This window comes from Mirounga angustirostris, unplaced genomic scaffold (genome assembly GCF_029215605.1).
Source record: "Mirounga angustirostris isolate CCGP_5_RB_7025 unplaced genomic scaffold, mMirAng1.0.hap1 SCAF_16, whole genome shotgun sequence".
In the NCBI taxonomy this organism is placed as follows: domain Eukaryota; kingdom Metazoa; phylum Chordata; class Mammalia; order Carnivora; family Phocidae; genus Mirounga; species Mirounga angustirostris.
Genome location: NW_026991724.1, coordinates 2,084,993 through 2,105,544, shown reverse-complemented (window position 1 = coordinate 2,105,544; position 20,552 = coordinate 2,084,993). Strand labels below are relative to the sequence as shown.

At 46.2% G+C, this 20,552-nt stretch overlaps 2 protein-coding genes across 9 annotated transcripts in view; one reads left to right on the top strand and one right to left on the bottom strand.

The window, feature by feature from the left end:
• Nucleotides 1–1,548: 1,548 nt before the first annotated feature.
• On the top strand, nucleotides 1,549–14,995 carry MAP1LC3B (microtubule associated protein 1 light chain 3 beta). Of its 2 annotated transcripts, XM_064581014.1 has the most exons (5): nucleotides 1,549–1,726; nucleotides 9,018–9,073; nucleotides 12,291–12,397; nucleotides 13,193–13,363; nucleotides 14,343–14,995. In XM_064581014.1, the coding sequence occupies exons 1-5, from the start codon at nucleotides 1,687–1,689 to the stop codon at nucleotides 14,449–14,451; spliced, it is 483 nt and encodes a 160-aa protein (XP_064437084.1). In that variant the 5' UTR covers nucleotides 1,549–1,686; the 3' UTR covers nucleotides 14,452–14,995. The 2 variants fall into 2 exon arrangements, with proteins under 2 accessions (XP_064437084.1, XP_045746566.1); XM_045890610.3 differs by having other exon boundaries at nucleotides 1,554–1,726; nucleotides 13,193–14,995.
• A 1,181-nt stretch (nucleotides 14,996–16,176) lies between these two features.
• Nucleotides 16,177–20,552, bottom strand: part of ZCCHC14 (zinc finger CCHC-type containing 14) — a 55,598-nt gene continuing 51,222 nt past the window's right edge. For 5 of the 7 annotated variants that reach the window (XM_064580998.1, XM_054511213.2, XM_054511215.2 and 2 more), the window contains one exon: nucleotides 16,177–19,995. In XM_064580998.1, coding sequence (XP_064437068.1) covers nucleotides 19,799–19,995 — 197 coding nt within the window. In that variant the 3' untranslated portion in view covers nucleotides 16,177–19,798. Of the gene's footprint in view, nucleotides 20,237–20,552 lie in introns of all 7 variants that reach the window. The other 2 variants (XM_054511214.2, XM_045890607.3) reach the window with 2 other exon arrangements.

Genomic DNA, 20,552 nt, shown 5'->3' with positions numbered 1-20,552 from the left:
GCAAGAGAACAAAAAGTCCATTTCTTACAAAATAGCAATTAAGCCAAGAATGCAGCTCACCAATCAATAAATATCAAAAAAAAAAAAAAAACTCCAGAAAAGAAAGCAGCAAACAGTCCACAGTCTTTTTTTTTTTTTTTTTTTTTTTTTTTTTTTTTTTAGGTTTACTGATTTATTTTAGAGAAAGAGAGAAAGAGCAGGGGATGCTAGAGCAGAGGGAGCTGAGGCAGAGGGAGAGAGAATCAGAGAATCTCAAGCAGACTTCCCACTTAGGGAGTCTGACACTGGATCTCACAACCAGAAGATCATGACCTGAGACAAAATCAGGAGTCCCCCAGCCAACCGACTGAACCACCCAGGTGCCCGCGCACTCTCTTTTAAGACTTCAACCCTGATTATTTTGTTTGGCAAAAGGTAGTTCCGTAACAAGCACTGAATGAAAAATTTTTTTCCGATTTTCACAGAATAAATACAAAGCAACCAAGATGGTACACTTGGAGCTTGAAGCTTTCCTTTGGAACTTTGAAACCAGAGAGAATGTTTAAGTGCTGTGGATTCAGAGGTTTTTCAAGGTAAATAACGATTACGAAGAGGGGAGAACACCTGACAGAAAGTGACACATGCACAATGCACTGTTGTCTAGTGAACAGCAGGATGAAGAGCTACAGCTAACATCATGGTTCTGGTCTGGGGGAATAACTATACAAGGATCTGCAACATGTTTGGCTTCTCTGTAAGGAAAGAAGTCCCAGCTACAGTGAAACCACTCTGAGGAATATATTTTAGCATGTTTTGTATGTTTGCCTAATAATGTATACAGCACAACCCAATTACTCTATCAAACGATCCTATAAGAAAGGCTCCCACAAACAGAGGGGTAAGAGGTCGGGGAGCTATGGCGATGTTTCAAAGTATTAGGTATTACAAAGCAGCCCGGCCTAGGGCTGCAGCGCTGTCCACCCAGGTGCACGTCCAGTAGACGTGGGGACGTGCGGTAAACGAACGGTCTGCAGTCTGCAGGCTCCTCTCCAAGCACCTGACACCCTCCAATGTTACTGCCCGTTCACAGAGAACTCAGGCTCGGGAGGATGCTCGGCGGCGGGGAGGCCGAGGGGGTGTGAGCGGGCGGCCGCCACGCCCCAACTCCCCGGGGCCACACGCGCGCAGTTCCCTAAACACACAGCAGCGACAGGTACCCACTCTAGACGAGCAACCGGCAGCCCCCAGACCCGTGGCGCTGCGGCGGGAGCACGCACCGACTGTATTTTCGGGCCGGAGCTTTCTCGGCCATCGGCACACGGAGGCGGCACACAAGCGACGCGGGGTCAACAGGAGGAGGTGGACCACGCGGGACTTCGGCGCGGGAGGCACACCCACCCTCCTGCGGCCGCGCCTGGACCCCGGCACCCGGGCCGGCCCGCCCCGCCCCGCGCGCCTGCGCACCGCGGGGTCTTCTCTGCGCACGCGCGCGGCCCCGCTTCCGCCACGCCCGCCATGGCGGCGGCGGCGGCAAACGGACTTGGCCCCGCCCCCCGGGACGCCGCGCCGGTCACCTGACGCAGCTGCGGGCTGAAGAGACACAAGGGAAGTCGCTGTCGCCACAGTCGAGGAGCTTCTGCTGCCGCCGCCACCGCCTGCAGCAGCCGGGACCCTCCGCCTCACCGCCTCCGCTTCGCCGCCCGCGCCATGCCGTCTGAGAAGACCTTCAAGCAGCGCCGCACCTTCGGTGGGTGCCGCGGCGTGGGGGGGTGCGCGCGCCGGAGGGGGCGCTGAAGCGGCGACCCCGGGCGGCTGGGGTCGGCGGCGGCCGGGGCGAGGGCCGACGCGGGCTGAGGGGGGAACGGGGTTTCCTGTGGGGCTGGACGGGGTGGGACTCCGGAGCGTCGGAGGCGGGGACCTAAGGCGGCCGGGGATGGCGACGGCGGACCGGGGGGAGGGCTGAGGGGCCGGGGGCCGACGGCGTTGTGGAGTCGGGGGGCGGGGAGGGTCGGGGTTGACCGAGGGCTGGGGGGTCGGTGTCGGGGCCGGGGGGCGCCTGAGGGGCTGAGGGGGCCGGGGCCTGAGAGGGGTCGGACCCTGGCAGTCCCCTCCCTCGGTCGGCCGGGTCTCGGGCGAGGGCGGCCGGCCGCCCGCTCCGGGTCGGGGTCGGGGGCCGACGTAGGGCCGGGGCCTGAGCGGTCGGACCCAGGGAGCCCCCCCCCACACCGGCCGTGCCGCAAGCGAACCCAGGAAGGCCCCCCCCACCGGGCCGGGTCTCGGGCGAGGGCGGCCGGCCGCCCGCTCCGGGTCGGGGCCGGGGGGCGACGTGGGCCGGGGACGTAGGCCGGGGGGCCGGGGCCTCAGCGGGGTGGGAGCCCCCCTCCCACACCCCCCCGGCTGCGTCGCGGGCGAGGGCGGTCGTCCGCCGAGCGGGTCGGGGTCAGGGCCGGTGCGCGGTCCGACCAGGAAGGCCGCCACCCCCACCGCGGCCGGGTCGCCGTCGAGGGCGCCTGTCCGTCCAGGGCGCGCCGCGGCGGAGCTGCTGAATCACCTTTCTGGTCCCCGCAGCCGTGGCCCGGTTGGGTGCTGGGTTCTCGATCGGCCCTGCAGGCCGGGGGTCGCTGCCCCTCCGGAGGCGCAGACCCGCGTGAGGAGGGCGCCGTGGGGGAGGCCGGCCCGCAGGCCAGGCTGTGACAGGTCTTGGAGGTGATGACACTTGCCTGCAAGTGAATCATCCCAGGTAAGGCGCCTTGGTCCCACGTGGTCGCTTACAAACGTGGGTACCTTGCTGGAGGGGAGGAGTGTGGCGGAGCCCCGGGGGTGGAGCTTTGTGCGCTTCCCTGCGCCCTCCAGTGTGGACCGGGTGTGGCGGCGCGTCTGGATCCTGTTGGCTGCGGGAGAGCGGGGGTCCGCCGCTTTCTTTGGGGCTTGCCATTGCATTCGTACTTCTCCGCCGGCAGTAGCTGACTCCTTTCCCAGTTCAGGCTAGAACCCCGCCTTGGGTTTCCTCGCATTTGGTGAAACCGAAAGTAACGTTATCACAATATTGACTCCACCAGAAAAGCGAAGATAAGGAGGTGACTGGTGTTCCCTCGAAGCAAGAAAACCCTGCACTGGCAGCGCGGCCCCCCGGCAGCGTGTGGGTGGGGGTGTTTGTAGCAGCTCGGGGGAGCTCCCTGAGGTCGTCGTCTTTAGGGTCTCCGGCGGCAACACTGCACTCCTTTTGTTCCTTGCCTGAAGTCCGCAAAGAGTTGAGCGTTCGTACAGCTTGGACGTGGTGGTGTAGATCTCGTTACTAGTAATTATTCGATTGCTTGGTCCTGAGAAGCTGCCAAGCGTACCTTTTCAGTCCCTTGGGGCAGTTTGTTATGTAGCAACACTTGGATGTGCGTTTGCTGGAAATTTTCTCTTCAATGACCTTGTGAACTCTCAATATTGAGCTTTTATTCAGCCCTGAGAGCAGCATCTGAAGCAGATTTCCTCATGTATCGGGCTTCTGTCTTCACGGACTCTTGCATTTGGAAGTTAACTGAGGGGCGCCTGGCTGGCTTAGTGGATGGAGCATATGACTCTTGATTGAGTTCAAGCTCTTGATCTTGGGATTGTGAGTTCCAGCCCGACATTGAACATAGAGCTTACTTTAAAAAAAACACACACACACAATAGAAGTTAACTGGGGACATTTGTGTGGGAAAGATGGTTATTTTCTCATGACTGAAACTATAGTTATTTTCCTTTTGCTTAGAGTATTTTTAGGTTATTCTAGAAAAATCTCTGAGGAGTAGGTGGTAAGAGTAGGAAAAGTGATGAGGTTAACGTATTCTAATTCACCGAACCTGCGGCCCTGAGGGTGAACCAGGGGGGTAAACCAGGAATGCCCCCATTTTTTTTCCCTATTAGTACATCTTATAAATACTGTTTGTGGGCTTGCCCCATAGCTCACCTTTACTCCCCCTCTCCTTTTTTTTTTTTTTTAAAGATTTTATTTATTTGACAGTGAGAGAGCACAAGCAGGGGGAGCAGCAGAGGGAGAGAGAGAAGGAGGCTTCCCGCTGAGCAGGGAGCCCAATGCGGGGCTCGATCCCAGGACTCTGAGATCATGACCTGAGCCAGAGGCAGATGCTTAACCGACTGAGCTACCCACACGCCCCCCTTACCCCCTTTAAAAAGATCTCTTTAATAGTCATTTTGCAGAAAAAAGATCACATATCATTTAATGGCTACTACCTTTCCTTGCTCCACTGCTGACAATTTTCACTGATTTGTAGCCCAGTAAATGAGGGAAATCAATTCTTTGGAAAGAACCCCTTCTGTAGAACCTAAGAGCAGCCCCACTTATCTTGAGCAGTTCTTTCTCTTTCCAAGTGAGTGAATTTACCATAATTCAGAATTGAATATAGCTCTGCTTATATCTTCTACTAAGATTGAGAGGGTTGAAGTGGACCTTGGGGCTCACCCAAAACAGCCCCTTCTTTTTGTAGCTGAAGAAACTGGGTGGGGCCCAGAGAGGTGAAGATCATGGTCCACCTAGTGGTAGAGTCTAGTCTTGCACTTTATCTTCTCCCTGCCCTGTATTTTCCCAGCCTCCAGTAGGTAGCCATCATTTTCAGTACATGAGATGGGCCAACACGAAGTCAAAAGGCATAGTGTGTCTTTGCAGGTCTGTGGAAAAATTTTATGAACTTCCAGAGTTGTGTTTGAGCAAATAATTCTGGATTTGGTATGCTCAAATGTAATAATTTTGCTTCAGCTTCTGGGATTGCCCAAGTTTATTTAATGACACTGTTCTGCTCTGATTTAGTGGTGAGCAGATTTAAACTTCTCCATTAATATCAAAAAAGTTAGCATGTCTTGGGGGAAGTTTATGTGTTGGTCTAGGATAAATAGCTCCACCTACTCTAATAGGTAGACTGTAGAGCAAGGTTTATGCCAAAACGTTGGTAGCACTCCATGAACTGAAGCTGTGTTGTTACTCATTGAGTTGGGTATTATTTTTATGATTTATAGACAGATGGGGGCAATACTATGCTTCCATTTCACTCAGTTAAATAAAGTTATACTTTAAATACCCCAGGGAATCTCAAAGCAACTTTGCAAATGATATGTTGGTAAAAATAAGACACCTTAACTCCCTTCCTCTATTCTTATGTTTGTAAGTCTTATAAGGGTTCTTAGAGACAGGAGAAAAGGAATCTGGGAAATATATCTTGATACGCATTTGGAAGAGTGTTTTATTTCCATTTTACAACTTTAATTTGTTTATTAACCATCTTCTGTGTGCAAGGCTGAGCCCTTGGTAAATACAAAGATGACAGAAGTGGGTCCCTGGCTGCCAGGGGCACTCCTTTGAGGAAGACAAATAATAAACAGGTCATTACAACATTTAAAAAAAAAATACTTAAGTAAAAGAATTGCTCATATGTGCCTTTGATTTGTGTTGGTAGTAATGTTTTTGTTAAATATACTGTTAGTCTCTGAAAATAGCTGTCTACTCAGAAGAGTGAGGCACAGGGGCGCCTGGGTGGCTCAGTCGTTGAGCGTCTGCTTTCGGCTCAGGTCACGATCCCAGGGTCCTGGGATAGAGCCCTGCATCGGGCTCCCTGCTCGGCGGGAAGCCTGCTTCTCCCTCTCCCGCTCCCCCTGCTTGTGTTCCCTCTCTCGCTGTGTCTCTCTCTGTCAAAGAAATAAATAAAGTCTTAAAAAAAAAAGAAGAAGAAGAAGAAGAAGAGTGAGGCACAGGCATATACCGTATTTGCTCAATTGCTCCAGGCTTACCACTGGGTTTTCACTGCAGCTGGCCAAGATAGTTGTGACACTCCTATGAGACTTTCTGCCTTTAATAAAAATAATGATTTTTGTCTTTTTGGGGCCGTATTTTGGGGATAAATCAAGATAAACTTTTGATACTATAGTATAGAAATTATAGTTTCAGAATTGAAGCCTCACATTTAAGCCTATTTGGTTTTTTTCATTTTCCACTTGCCAAAACAAACCTATTTCCTTATATTAAAAAACTCCCCCTTCTGTCTGAATGTTTCCACTTAACGTTCAGATTTATTAGGATAAGCTTTTTTTTTTTAATTTGAGAGAGAGAGAATGTTAAGCAGACTCTGCGCTGAGCACAGAGCCTGACTGACATGGGGCTCAATCTCACCACCCTGAGATCGCGACCAGACTGGAAATCAGGAGTCCAGATGCTTAACCGACTAGCCACGCAGGCACCCCCCAGTTAGGATACGCTTTTAAATGTGAAGCATATTTCAGGATATATTAAAGAATCACCATTCATTTGCTAGAGTGAATTAATTGTGATTTCCTCTAACCTCTGAAATAATCTTAGCTGACAAAATGGAGGTTTTTGTTGTGAAGAGGGTTGAGAGGTAAATCTAGATGGTAGAGCACCTTTTCCTGGGGTAGGACAGACATAGGGACAGGTCTCAAAGCTGAGAGAAACATTGAAGGGGAATCAGTGACACCCTCAGAAATAGAGAAGGATTTGAAGGATAATGCTTTGGAAAAAATCCTCCTCCTCCTGTGTTTCCTTTACTCTCCATATTCTACTAATTAACTGCTTCACTCTGGACCCTAGATGTGTGGGTTTTCCACATATCAAGCAATTCAGCTGGCGGTCCTAGAATTTAAAAAAAAATTAATTTTATTTATTTTTTGAGTAATCTTTACACCCAATGTGGGGCTTGAACTCATGACCCTGAGATTGAGTTGAATGCTCAACCGACTGATGCCTCTTCTACAGTTTAACTCAATTCTAATTGTTTACCTGGTGATAGCCTCAGATCCAACAGGTTGAGTTCAGCCCCACAATATTGCCCCTCCTCACTCACCATTCCAAACACTAATTGCAAGTGCAGTTTGTTACTTGTGCTTTTTACCAACTGGCTATAGATCAGAGGTTCCTATGACCCCCTCATGTTTAATTAAATTGCTGGAATGTGTCACAGGAAACTGTTTATTTGCTAGATTACTGGCTTATTACAAAGAATATTCAAGCATACAAATGAACATCCTGATGAAAGCATATAGGGTAACATCGGGAAGAGTCCTGAGCACAGGAGCTTCAGTCCCTGTGGAGTTTGGTATGTGCCACTCTCCCAGCACCTGGAAGCCCTAAACCCCATCCTTTTCATGGAGTTTTCATTACATGGGCATGACTGGTTAAATCATTGGCCATCGGTGATTAGGTCGTCCTCCAAGCCCCTTTCCCCTCCCTGGTGATTGGGGTGGGTCTGAACATTTCAAACCCCAAATCACTGTTCTTTCTCCCTGGCAACCAGTCCCCATCCTTAGGAGCTTTCCAAAAGTCACTGCGTTAACATAAATTCAGATATGGTTGATTGGGGTTTGCTATGAATAACAAGAGATGGCCCTTATCAGTACCACTCTTTTTTTTTTTTTTTTTTTTTTTTTTTTAGTACTACTCTTATCATTTAGAAAATTCCAGTGGTCTTAGTAGCTCTGCGAGGACCAAGTACATATTTTTTGTTATTAATCACTATATTATAGACCACTAGGCTAAGCTTATTATTAACAATAACTAAATTTTATCTCTATTTTCTCGTACTGAATAGGAATGCACGCTGCTAGGAATCCCTGAGTTTGCAGTCTTCTTCTATAGCAGATATGTTAGTAATTTTATCTTAGAAGCTGATTTAGAAATGTTGGGTGGGAAAATAGAAATAGAACCTATATGTTCATATTTGAACATGGGCATTAGTCATTTTTATGAGGAATGATACTGAATGGTTTTTTTTAGATCAAAAAAATAGGCAGTGGTAGAATATATTCACATAGATCATAGCATCTTTCTTCTGAAGCCACCAGGACTTCCCAGGAAGTCCATGACATTGATCATTCATGTAAGTGATTATATTGAGAGGAATACAGAGATACTCTCCAAAAAAAGTATTCAACAGTAGACATTGTGCTTTAAACTTTTTGGATGGGGGGTGGGAGGAGGCAGGCACTGAGCAAAACTATTTTTTTTTTTTAACTTTGACAGTTTGTATATTTTTTTTCATTATTATTATGTTATGTTAATCACCATACATTGCATCATTAGTTTTTGATGTAGTGTTCCATGATTCATTGTTTGCGTATAACACCCGGTGCTCCATTCAATACGTGCCCTCTTTAATACCCATCACCAGGCTAACCCATCTGCCCACTCCCCTCCCCTATAGAACCCTCAGTTTGTTTTTCAGAGTCCATTATCTCTCATGGTTCATCTGCCCCTCGATTTCCCCCCCTTCATTCTTCCCCTCCTGCTATCTTCTTTTTTTTTTTTTTAACATATAATGTATTATTTGTTTAAAACTATTTCTTTTTAATCAGAGAGAGCACAAGCACGGGGAGCAGCAGGCTCCCTGCTAAGCAAGGAGCCTGCTGCGGGACTCAATCCCAGGGTCCTGGGATCGTGACCCGACCTGAAGGCAGACACTTAAAGGACTGAGCCACCCAGGCGTCCCTGAGCAAAACTATTTAAAAGTCAAATAGGGCATTTTCCCTGCCCCATGTCTCTTTTGGGCAGTTTCTTTTCCATTAAGCACCGTATCATTGAAAAGCAGGAAGTAATAAGAGAAACTTGCATTGAAGAGCCTATGGCTTATCTTAGATTCCTATACCAGCTTAAACTTCGAAATATTCACAAAAATTGACCGGTTGTGGGAGTCGTTGGAGGAAAGATTGGTAATGCCATGCAGTTAATCTGCTGTTTACATTTGACTGTAAGCCTGGGGTCCCAAACCCTTGAAACTAGAAATTCTGTACTCTTGGTCTTGTGTCACACTACCTGGGAGAGCGGTGTAAGTGCATGTTGGTTTACATGGAAATTGTGCTTGACGTTACATACCAACTTGCGCCAGGTGTGGCTCCTCTCCGTTCTAGGGAAGATGACCTTACTGCTCTGGTCTGTCACAGCTAGGGATAGGTGAATTTAGATACAGAAACCACCAGTAAAAGTGCAGGAAAGAAGCTGCATTTGGGCCCTTAATAATGCCTATGTCTCTTCCTTTTCGTTGCAGAGCAAAGAGTAGAAGATGTCCGACTTATCCGAGAGCAGCATCCTACCAAAATCCCAGTAGGTAGTCTCCGGCACCTATGTTTCAGTCGTTAACAGTGTGCGCAGAAGAGAGCATTGCTTAAGTACTTCAGTACGTGTGTGTGTGTGTGTGTGTGTGTGTGACTATGTGACAGGTTTCTACAGAGCTCCTCAGACGAGTAACCCCAGTGTCAACTTCATGACCTAGAATTGAGGTATCTTAATATACAGTTCTTTGATCTAAGCACATTCTGTTTCCTCCTGAGTCTGAGTTTGCTGCCTTAATGTTACACACTTCACAAGTCAAATGTATTTACTTGGGGGGAAAGGGATAGAGGGGCTAGAACTGTTCGTATTTTACAGTGGAAGGAAGTGTCCACTCTCTGCTTTAAAGGAAGGAGTACTGCAGTAGGAAAATCAGCTCTCAGGATTGAAATGTGACTGTACATTCCAGGCTTTTTTTTGATGCCCCAGAGAAGTCTGTTGTATTTGGCTGCTCTGCAGGAGATGGAGGAAAGACATTGCTCTTTCTTGTCACATGTAGGTGCCTCAGATGCTTTTTGCCGTGCCCAGGCAGCAATACCCTGTACCCCGAATCCTTTGCTGGCAGACCCCAAAAAGGTTTCTGTTGAGGCACCAGGTCTAGGGAGAAGTGGTTAAGAGGAACTTCTGGTTTCAGATAGAGGCTGAGTTCAGGCCTTAGGTTCAAGGTTACTGAGTGATGTTGAGCTAGTTACTAAAATTCTGAAAGGGGCTGCCACATCCTTATCTGTAAAATGGGAAGAGAATCCCATCCCATGTAGTAGTTGGAAAGATTTGCCTAGTTCTGTATACATGGTTGTTATCTCCTACAAATGCTACAGACCAGACACTCCACTGTTAAAAATTCTGTAGAAGCTTTCATGTTTGGCTTTCTGATGTGTCCCCTCAGACTAAACTGAGGGGAAAGAGAAAAGGTCCAGGGGGTTGGGGCTGTAAGGTACACAGAAAAGATAAGATGGGTCTGCCCAGCAGTTTGCCAACTATAGGATTCGACAGTAAAAGACACAGTCTCTGTTTTCCTTGGACTGCCTAGAAGTTTCAGTCTGTCCTTATATTTGGGGTCAACATATGGCCCGGGGATTTCCTTAATTTTAAGGTTTTCTTCACTTTTTGGGGCTAGCTATTGGAAACGAATAGCCCAGCAGTCTGCCAGGATTTGTTCTGCAGCCTCCTTTTGAAAACATGAGTATCTGCGTACATTAGCAGTCCTCTTTTCTGCAAGCAGTTCCAGGGTTTTTGCAGAAATCACATACTCATACTTCCACATAAGTGCTTGTGGCTCCTAAACAAGTTTACAAGCGCTCCTTATTGGGGATAGCATGGATGGACAGGCAGCTTGCTGGCTCTCCAGTCCCCGTTCTCCACTCCCCAAGGACGGCTTTTTCTTCCTTCGCTCCTGTCTATAATACTGCTGTCTAGATGCAGCACTGGGGAAGGCACTTTTCAGGTCTAGCCAAATGACTTACTCATGACTTAACGCGTCTTCTCTCCCAAATTAAAAAAGTACAGGAAAAAGAAAAAAATAACTGAAAAGTCAACCAGTCATTTATAGGGGATTGTTTTCATGAAGATCAACAGCACTGGAGAGTCAGGGACACCTGAGAGGAGGAGGGAGTTCCCAAGGCCATGCTGTCCTGTGTCCCCAGGATGCTGTTGTGTCTTCCTTTAATGAAGCGGGTCTAAGGTCGGGAGATCTTCTTCTCATTCTGACTGCTTCTGCCTCTTCCTGAAGCAGGAATTTAAGATTTTTTTTTTTTTTAAAGATTTTATTTATTCATTTGAAAGGGAGAGACACAGCACAAGCAGGGGGAGAGGCAGAGGGAGAAGCAGGCTCCCCGCTGAGCTGGGAGCCCGTTGTGGGACTCGATCCCAGGACCTGGAGATCAAGAACTGAGCCAAAGGCAGATGCTTAACCATCTGAGCCACCCAGGCGCCCCAAAGTTAAGATTTCTGTATTGCCGGGCGCCTGGGTGGCTCAGTCGTCAAGCGTCTTCCTTGGGCTCAGGTCATGATCCCTGGGATGGAGTCCCACGACGGGCTCTCTGCTCGGCAGGAAGCCTGCTTCTCCCTTTCCCACTCCCCCTGCTTGTGTTCCCTCTGTCGCTATCTCTGTCAAATAAATAAAATCTTTGGGGAAAAAAAAAAAGATTCTGTATTGCCTCTGATCTCTCAAACCCAGGCAAAAGTAGTCTTATCTACTGATTCTCCCTTGTGGCTACCGTGTTCTGAACACACCCGATGGATAAAAGTCCTTGATCTTAACAAGGAAGGGAATAGCAATTTGATTTGGCCTTATACAGAACCCATGTGGGTCCCATATATAGTGGAACAATGTACAGACAAGTATCTTCCCCTTTTCTAACATTATGCAAAGATTTCCATTCCTGTCTCTCAACTTCTCGTCGTTGTGGCAGGGTAGAGAGTTGCTTTACCTGAGAAGAGTGTCTGTGGTACTCAGAAGATGATGAGGCACAGGCAGTCAGCACTCTGGCCAGCTTTTGTGGTGGCTTCGAACTAGGGGAGAAATTGTCCTCTGTGGAAAGGAAGTATGGGCAAGGAACTAATGAATTTATTTCGGTTCATGATGTGGAACTATTTTTGTTCCCTGCATAGTGCAAGATTCTTGACTCTTAAAACTCATTAAAGAAATATAAGGAGTATTTTGTCAAAATGAAAGAATCTTCAAGTCTTTCTGTGCAAAATTTGTCTCCAGAGCCAGCTGATCATTGTCTCTACTTATCAGATATTTACTTAGGACTTTTCCCACATCAAGTAGAGAAACCAGTCTAGTATGAAAAAGACATTTGAGTATATTACCGTAATTAAGATCTCACACATTTCAGAGGAAATAGTGGTATTGCAATTGACATAGATTCAGAGCTTACACTCTAAGCTGGTACCTAGCATCTGCTCTTTTCTGGCTAGTTAGTATATTTTCATGGTTCCAAATAACAAAAAGAATATATAGCAAACTTCTTTCACCACCCTGCTCACCTCCCTGGAGGCAGCCAATTTGTCTTGTGTACTATATTCTGTAAGGGATAGAGTCTAAGCTAATAAATGATCACTATTTGCAGATCTATGGGGAAACTAACAAATGCGCTGTTTCTATTTCAAACCCCGTTTTGGTATGTGCCAGTTACAACATAGAAAGTATTTCATCTCTTCATTGTTAACGGTTATTTTAAAATCTCTCGTCTGGCTGCTCTTCTAGGTGATAATAGAACGGTACAAGGGTGAGAAGCAACTTCCTGTCCTGGACAAAACCAAATTCCTTGTACCTGATCATGTCAACATGAGTGAGCTCATCAAGATCATTAGGTATTTAATCACCTTTTTTTTTTTTCTATTTCTTTGGGTAACTGCTCATTCTGTATCAGACTTACAGATAAATCTTTAGTTAACATCTGTGCAAGCTTAATAAAACCTAAAGATGTTTCCTTCCTTCCTGAGTTCTTTTTCTTATCTGCTGGGTTTCCTGTCTCTTAGATTCTTTCATCATAACATCTAGTGTAGACGTTGTCTCTCTCTCAACGATTTTATTTATTTGACAGAGAGAGCGAGCGCGCACAAGTAGGCAGAGCGGCAGGCAAAGAGAGGGAGGAGCAGGCTCCCTGCTGAGCAGAGAGCCTGATGCGGGGCTCGATCCCGGGACCCTGGGATCATGAGCCGAGCCGAAGGCAGATGCTTAACTGACTGGGCCACCCAGGCTCCCCCAGATGTCTCTTAATCAGAAAAGTTTACAAGTTTTGTATGGCAAAATTATTAAAAGATAATGTAGACTTGGTAAAATGGTAATAAATAGTTTGTAAATTATAGTTTGAACTATTTCATTAGACACTAATGGCTATTCAGAGAGCATACTAATTTAAAACTGGCCTGGGGAATACAGTAATAATAACCTACTAAGAATTACCACTAATATCAGTCATGAATGTAATCCTAGGACATGTCCTATGCTCTATGAGAAGTTTTAGGAGAGTCCTCATCTGTAGGCACACACATTATTTTGCCAGAAGCAGCATTCACAAAAGCTTTATACTTTTCTATCAATGGGGGTAGGTGATATTTTTCCATGTCCCCTGCATATTGATGTGTTGGTATCTCTTTCAATAGGAGACGCTTACAACTCAACGCTAATCAAGCCTTCTTCCTGCTAGTGAATGGACACAGCATGGTGAGTGTGTCCACGCCGATTTCTGAAGTGTATGAAAGTGAGAAGGACGAAGACGGATTCCTGTATATGGTGTACGCTTCTCAGGAGACATTTGGAATGAAACTGTCTGTGTAAGACTAGAAAAATGCATCTGTTCTTGAATTTTTTTAAAACCTTACCAAGGAGAAAAAAAGGGATATTTACCAACTGAGATTGAGGAGTTCATCCAATCACAGATCATCAAACAGTAGTGTTCCTGCCTAGGAGTTTTAGGAAGTTGTTTTGTACTGTAAGCAGAAAAACTGAGCTCCAAATGAGCACCTTCAGCTTTGGAAAACTACATTATTTAACCTAGGCTGTTTTGTTTTCAAATTTAGAAGTTTAAAAATAAAATACCTTGTATTCTAAGTTGCCAGTAGCATAGACCTTCACATTATTTTAATCCTCCTTCCCTATTAGGAACCTGCAATTTAAGCATTCAGAGACATTCTTTACGAGGTTCACTGAACTAGCCAACTTTTTGTAGAAGGTTTTCTATTCAACTGGGGAAATACCTGTAAGAGGATCTTTAAGTATAAATTGTCAAGCATAGTTGTCTCCCCCCCCCCCCTCCGCCCCCCATTTGCTATAATCGTTGGCAAAAAGCTGGGAAAATGGGGGTAGGAAAACTCTGAACTGCTGCCCAAGGTTCCTGCTCCTCGTGTACGTGTACTGTGAGTCCGTGCTCTCACAGCACTGGCGAGTTCTTGTTTGCTTCTCTAGACAGTAACAGAAAAGCACCACTGCTCAGTAAGAACCTTGAATAATTTAAAATTTTGGTCTAGTTTCTCAAAGGGCCCAGAGAAAGAACGTGTGACATTTCTCCTGGTTTGTATGTTCTCTAAGAAGTCAAACTGCTGTCCGCTTTGGTTAAAGAAACAAGCTGTTCTATCCGTTTCATTCCTTAACTACAGTGCTAGAAACTACAGGACATGGAAACTAAAGCATTAAAATTCAGATGCACTCCCTCTGCCTTTTGGCCTAAAGCTGTAGATGATCCATGTTTTATGTTAAGTGTGTGACTCTTATTAAAAAGTTACATTTTTAAGAGTATTTCAGTTGTCATTGTAGGTCAGCCAACCATCAAAGTTCCTCCACTCCCGAGTGCATGTCAGTTGTGAAGAAAACAGTAGCAAAAGGAGACCTAATGCTCTTCACAGATACTCATGTCAGAAGTTAAACATTTTCCGAGTTCAACTAGAATAACCAACGCTTCCTGCTACCTGCATGGGGTTCGCCATGTACTGTTTTTGTGGGAGTAGCACAGAAGGATCACAGACCCCTTCGGACTGTACTGCAGCAGGTCACGATTTCCCTTTGTGTATTTAGGCGTGTGTGGTGTATACCTGTACCTGTTAGTGGAAGTTACTTATTAACGGAGGGGGGGACGCGGTAGTACTGCATTCGGGTGCTTGACCCCTGACCTTCCGACTCCTCTTCCCGCTGCATGCTTCTGTCCACATGGCTAACTTTTAGTGTGTGTTTATACAAAATGTAAATTCTTAATCGGCCTGTCTTGTTTAGATTGTATACATCATTATATCTGACATTCTTGTAACTACTGTGTGATCAGTAAGATTCCTAGAAGAAACTCTGCTTTTTAAAAAAAGTACCATGCAGAGAGGGGTGACTTGTAATCCCACATTAGTGGGTGGTCACTAGGATCTCTAAACCAAGTACATTTTTAATGAACTAAGGTGAATAAAGGCACAACTAAAAACTCATGAAGCTCAGTTTAATGGATCAGTATTTGATACTTGGCAATGCTGTATACTGTCTACCATCCCAAGACCAGGTGGTGGTGGCGGCAGTGGGGGAAGGGGGACAGAGGGGCACCCATCTCTGAAGGTCTCTGCCTCGTGCCAGGCACCTTCCTTACCTTGGGCAAGGTTCTGCCAGCTGGTCTTGTCTTTGCACAAGTAAATTCTCCTGGGAACTAAAAGGCATAGCACAAAGAGGATGGATGGATGTGAGGCCTGGGTGTTTGTGGGAATAAACACTTGAAAACCTGCCGCTGTGAATGAAAGAGTAAAACACAGCAGGTGCCGAGAGTAGGTGCTGAGTGGTCGAGGAGGCGTTACGTGTTTGTGGTTTCCCCTCATGCCGCATCGGGGAAAGATAGAGCACAAACATCGGCCACGTAGTGGCCAGCATTGCTCGTTTGAGAAACTGCACCCATTCCAAATTGGAGCAGGCACTTAAAATGTTTTTGTGGAAGAATCCAGGGAGCGAGATGAGGAAATGTTCAGCTTCCCCGAGTGTGTTGCTCTGGCGTTCATGTCCCCCATCTTCAGAAGCCTGGCCTGACCAAACGGCAAGTCAGAGGGGCTGCTGTGGGCCCCAAGTATGGGCCAGTCGTGTGTCTCCTGACAGGAGCCCTGATGGCTGGAACTGTGTGTACAGGAACGTTTTCCTCTGGGTCGCCACAGGCCTGACGAGACCAAGAGGGCCTGGGGACCTCTGTTGGGAAAAAGGCGCCAGGTTTCTCCTTCCTGTGTCTGGCGCCGCTCATGAGAACACCACAGTCCTGGGCCAGCTCGTGCTCATTAGACCACCACCATTCCGAATCCAGAAATGCCAGGGCACGTTCATACCACGTCATACCTACGTGTTTAGAGAGACGTTCCGAAGAAACTTGACATCAATTCATGCCAATCTTATTTTTCTTAGGGAACCTAGAGCTGGAACATACCAAACCAAGAGTTAATGTTTCTGGTCATAGCAAGGACGTTTTTTTAAAACCCGGGAAACTGGAGAGAAAATGGATTTAAAAGCATGTTATCTCTTGTCAAGTGGAGAGGGCAGAAAGGGTTGACTCCCTAGTTTGCAGATCAAGAATTGCAATTCATTTGAAAAGATGTGTGCTTTCATATTCTATGAGACAAAGACCTAATAAAATGAAACAGCTTTTTTTAATTTTTATTTTCAGTACATTAAATTTACTCATAAAAACATTCTAAAAATGTACAATTTTTCCTTTTTAACAAAGTATAATAAAACATAAAAACTTCAAAAACAATACTTAACATTTACAATTCAAAATCAAATTAGCAGAATATTAAATATTTACAAAACTATATCTTTTAAAAATATTTATAAAGTTACATGCAATTTTGTAGAATTGACATAAAAGAATGGCTCAAAAATGGGAGAATTTTCCTTCATTCCTAAAAAGAAAATCTGTCCAATATAAGCTGTGAAGATTCTCGAATACACGAGGTCTCTGGTTTCAGTACCAAAGCCTTCATTGTGCATGTAAGAACTTAATGCATGTGAGGGGCTTGTTACAATCCCCGGGACTGACTGACGAGCCACACTGAGCTCCCCTCCCCCCAGAACAGTGTAGTCAAGTTGACCTTTGGCCTCAACCAGCAAGTATGTGGTTTTGCGAGTGCTGATTAAAAGATTTTTTCATTCAGAACCTCAGGACTTTGCAAACTGAGCCTCTTCAGAGCCCACGGCTCTCAACGTCACCTGCGCTTTGGAAAGGACGTCCGCCCGCTCAGGTTCCACAGGCCCATCCTCTGGGAAGGACACGGTTTCCCTTACCATCCTTAAGACTCAATATATACGCCACCAGTAACCAGGATGTAAAACGAGCAAGGCATCAAATAACCCATCACAGAAGCAGGAAGAGCACAAAATGAAAGGGAGTGAGGAGGGTGCAACCTGACTGCGCTGGGCCAGCGCTCTCCCGCGACACGAGCGAGCCCAGAGCGGCCGGGCAGACGCAGACGGATCCGATCGGCGGGCGCTCCGCCTGGGACGCGCTGCGGCTGCGGCGTGACGCGGGGCAGAGTCGGGGCCCCGCTCCGCACCTCCACACGGGGCAGTGCAAACTAGCTACGGTGACTTCTAAGGACGGAGCTAGAACACGGACCCTACCAACTACTATATTCACAAGCCGACTCCCATAATCTGGAGATCATAGATGCTGCTGGTTGGCTTTTTTTTTTTTAAATACCCAATCACACATACCTGCTTTGAAGAAAATAATTCTGTTGTTAATTTAAGTGCTAGCTCCCATTTCCTCAGTGCTCATTAGCAGTTACGAGTTTTAACATTTAAACACTTTTCCAATTTTCAATACTACCAAGAAAAGAAGGTAGAAAATTGTTTGCTAAAAAAAAAAAAAAAAAAGGATTAAAGAGTTGTTTTATCCCAACACTGTATTGTACTTCAATCTGTACATTCCACTTCCCCCATTCTTGGGAGACAAAAAATGGGGACAGAAACTTGGACAGACGACAGACTACACAGCAGAGTGGCTGTGCCCCACCTACCTGGTTGCTACAGCATTTGCACACTGAGCCCATGGTTTCAGGAAAACGACTACAGAGTTGAAAGGGCCAGTCAGATCTGTGTTTCTATGAAGAGGAGGCCATCTGAGGAAGTGCAGAATGCTCTTGAGGCTTACTGACTTTGGTTGCTTTTGGAGAGAAATTCATCAGAGATTACACTGCCAGCAAACACTCCCCAAGTCCAAGTATTCACTTGGGAAGAGTCGCACAGACCGGCAGCTGGATGCTCTGTGTCCCGTGTGCCTCACGTTTCCGTTTTACGATTCTCCCCTTGGAATGGCCTCACTGGAGACGTCACACCGCACACGCACGCTCAGAGACAAGTGGGAATTTTTCTAAGACCTTTGATGACTGGAACACAGCCACACATTAATGTCTGGACTTATTTACCTCAGTCTGAATGTCCTACTTCGAATCGAAGCTCCTATTTTAATTTTCTGTTGTATGGAACACACTAACCTCTACTATTTATCAAAATAGTCATAAGGATAACAACAGACGCTTTCATTCCCCAATACGGACCACTAAAACAAAAACCCTAAATATGATTTTTTTTCTTTTGTTATGAGACAGTTTTCAACAATTTCACTGTGTTGAAATAGGATTTATTTAAAATATTTCTTTGTTTAAAAAACCAAAAAATTTAAAAGTTTGGCTTTCAGCACATGTCCAGGCCACCGTAACGGCCTTCAGAAATATTAAAATCGTAAACATCAGTGGACACTCCCAAGTCTTCCTTTAACATCATATGACAAGTTCCAGGCTCGTACTCTTTAAGGCAAAGTTGTGTCAGTTCTCCTTGTTTTGACATTTTGTAGTGTTTATAATTAAGAGATCAATGTAACATTCCCCCAAAAAGTTGTTGTAAGCGTCACCACCACTTCAAAACCGTATGTAATACCGTGTACCAGGAAGAGAGAGAAGCATACAGAGGTCTGTCAATTCTGCATTGCATAGAAATGAAACTCTACTAAAATAAAACTCTACAAAAACGCTACTAAAAGCCCGTCAGAAAAAAAAAAAGGGAACTCTGCCCTAGTTCCCGCCAGGAAACGGATCATAAACTTTGAAGCCTCACCTCACAGTGCCTCAAATTCTAGGGTGTTCTTTTTGATTTATACCAATTCGGCATGAGGCTGATTGTCCCATTTTAAGGGAGGTCTGACTATTATGATTTTCTTTTTTTAAATAAATCTTCAACTGCAAGATCCCTGGGCGAGGCCTTACCAATCAATATTTTAATATTGAAGGCTTTAGTGTTAAAATAGTAGTATCTGAGCAGAAACCTCCCTTTTGGCTTTAAAGGTTTAAGTCCCTAAATTTCAGACCAAGCAGCTTTCATTGTAATGGGGTGAAACAGAGCCGTATGGTGAGGACTTACTTCCCACTTTGGATAAAACTAGATTTCTGCAGATCTTGTAGCTCTGTCCTGGTGGTGTGGGCTCTTCCAGAGTCTTACCACTTTCTACTGGAGTTTTCAGGTAATTTCGAGCAGAACTAACCACTACATACACAGCCTAATACAAAAGCAGCTGACAGGAGAACGTTTCAAATCTTCTGCTCATAGATTATAGGACTGTATTACTGTTGAAACGTCTGTCTCGAGTGTGACTCCGTTAGCAGTAAGCCTTGGGGTCCTTGGGAGATCCGTGAGAGAGACAAGAACTTGCCAACTTTGCTAAGGATGAGTAGCATCCGTCAGAGCTAGTCACGAAGGCCATGCGGTCACCACGTCTTGGCCAGAGCTCTGTCGCGGTGGAAGATGACAGGACTTCAAGCTACTGAAGGGCCGGGAAGGAAGGGATTCTCAAAGCTTTGACAACTAGGGATTCTCTGGGACTTGGACCCTTAGATACTAAGTTGTTGCGAGTAACTATTTCTATTTAATAACGTAGTTTAAATTTATTCGCAGAAAAAAAAAATTAAAAACTTCAAACTGCTACAAGTGTTTCAAGGAGGGAAGGAAATGCTAAAATCTCTGTTGTGTACCAAGTCACGTAGCCTGCTGGTGCCAGCTCCTTAAAAACGGGTTCTCTGAGTGTCTTGCACTGACTGGTCTCAGGGAGTCTGTCTCCCCGAGCGGCAGAGATTGACATCAGTTTACATTCTTCTGGAGTGCAGTCCTTAAAAAGCCCAGAGAGATTAGTGTCTAACCACTTGAGGAACAAAACGAAACAAAAAACAAAACAAAACGACAAAGGCGACATTTTCCCTCACCCAGGGGTATCAAGAGTCCGACTGGTGGAACTCCATGCGGAGAACTCCAACCTGCAGTTCTCGATTCCGATCTTGCGTAGCTGCCCGGGAATTACGTGTGAGCCTGGAAGGGCCGATGACGGCAATGCTCCTCGGGAGACGGAGGTCTCTGCATCGCAACCACGGTGGAGGCGCCGACCAGGCGAGTCCTGACGTCAAGCTCCAATCTAGGATTTTGGCAATAAAACTGAGTTTGATGCACTCCTACGCTAGGTTTTCTATCCAGTCTAGTAAAGTAAAGCACCTTTGGATTAAAAATATTAAGCTCAACAGCAACTAGACTTCTCAGTTTTGTATTTAATTTTCCTTATGTCTCCATGGCTTAATAGTGTTCTGCTGCCAGAGAAAAATGTCAGTCTGTGGAGTCCAGACTTTCTGCTGGAGGGGCATATTTCAACCTAAAAGTACCTAGAGAGAGAGGGGGGAAAAAGAGATCAAATTTGAATCACTGTGCAATTACGCCCAACAACTGAGCTGTCCAAAGTTCTTTCCAGAGTCACTGGTCAAGAGGCGGGTGCTGGAAATCTGGACTGCCTGCTGTGCCCACTCCCAGCTCCTCGCTTCCACCCGCGAAACTAGACGTGACAGACAGGTGGGTCAGCGCCAAGGGGCGACCCGGCCGGGCAGCAGTCCGGTGCTCTACTCTTCGGGAGCTCGGCCGGGCGGGGGGCCGGGGATGCCTGACCCTCACCCCGGGCCTGGGCCCGCTGCTTCAGGACACAGC

What these genes read in the sequence shown, in the direction of transcription:
- MAP1LC3B (XM_064581014.1), top strand. Translation starts at nt 1,687, where the DNA reads ATGCCGTCTGAGAAGACCTTCAAGCAGCGCCGCACCTTCG. An exon ending in CAAGCAGCGCCGCACCTTCG is followed by an intron (nt 1,727 to 9,017) that starts GTGGGTGCCGCG and finishes TTTTCGTTGCAG; the next exon opens with AGCAAAGAGTAGAAGATGTC. An exon ending in GAGCTCATCAAGATCATTAG is followed by an intron (nt 12,398 to 13,192) that starts GTATTTAATCAC and finishes CTCTTTCAATAG; the next exon opens with GAGACGCTTACAACTCAACG.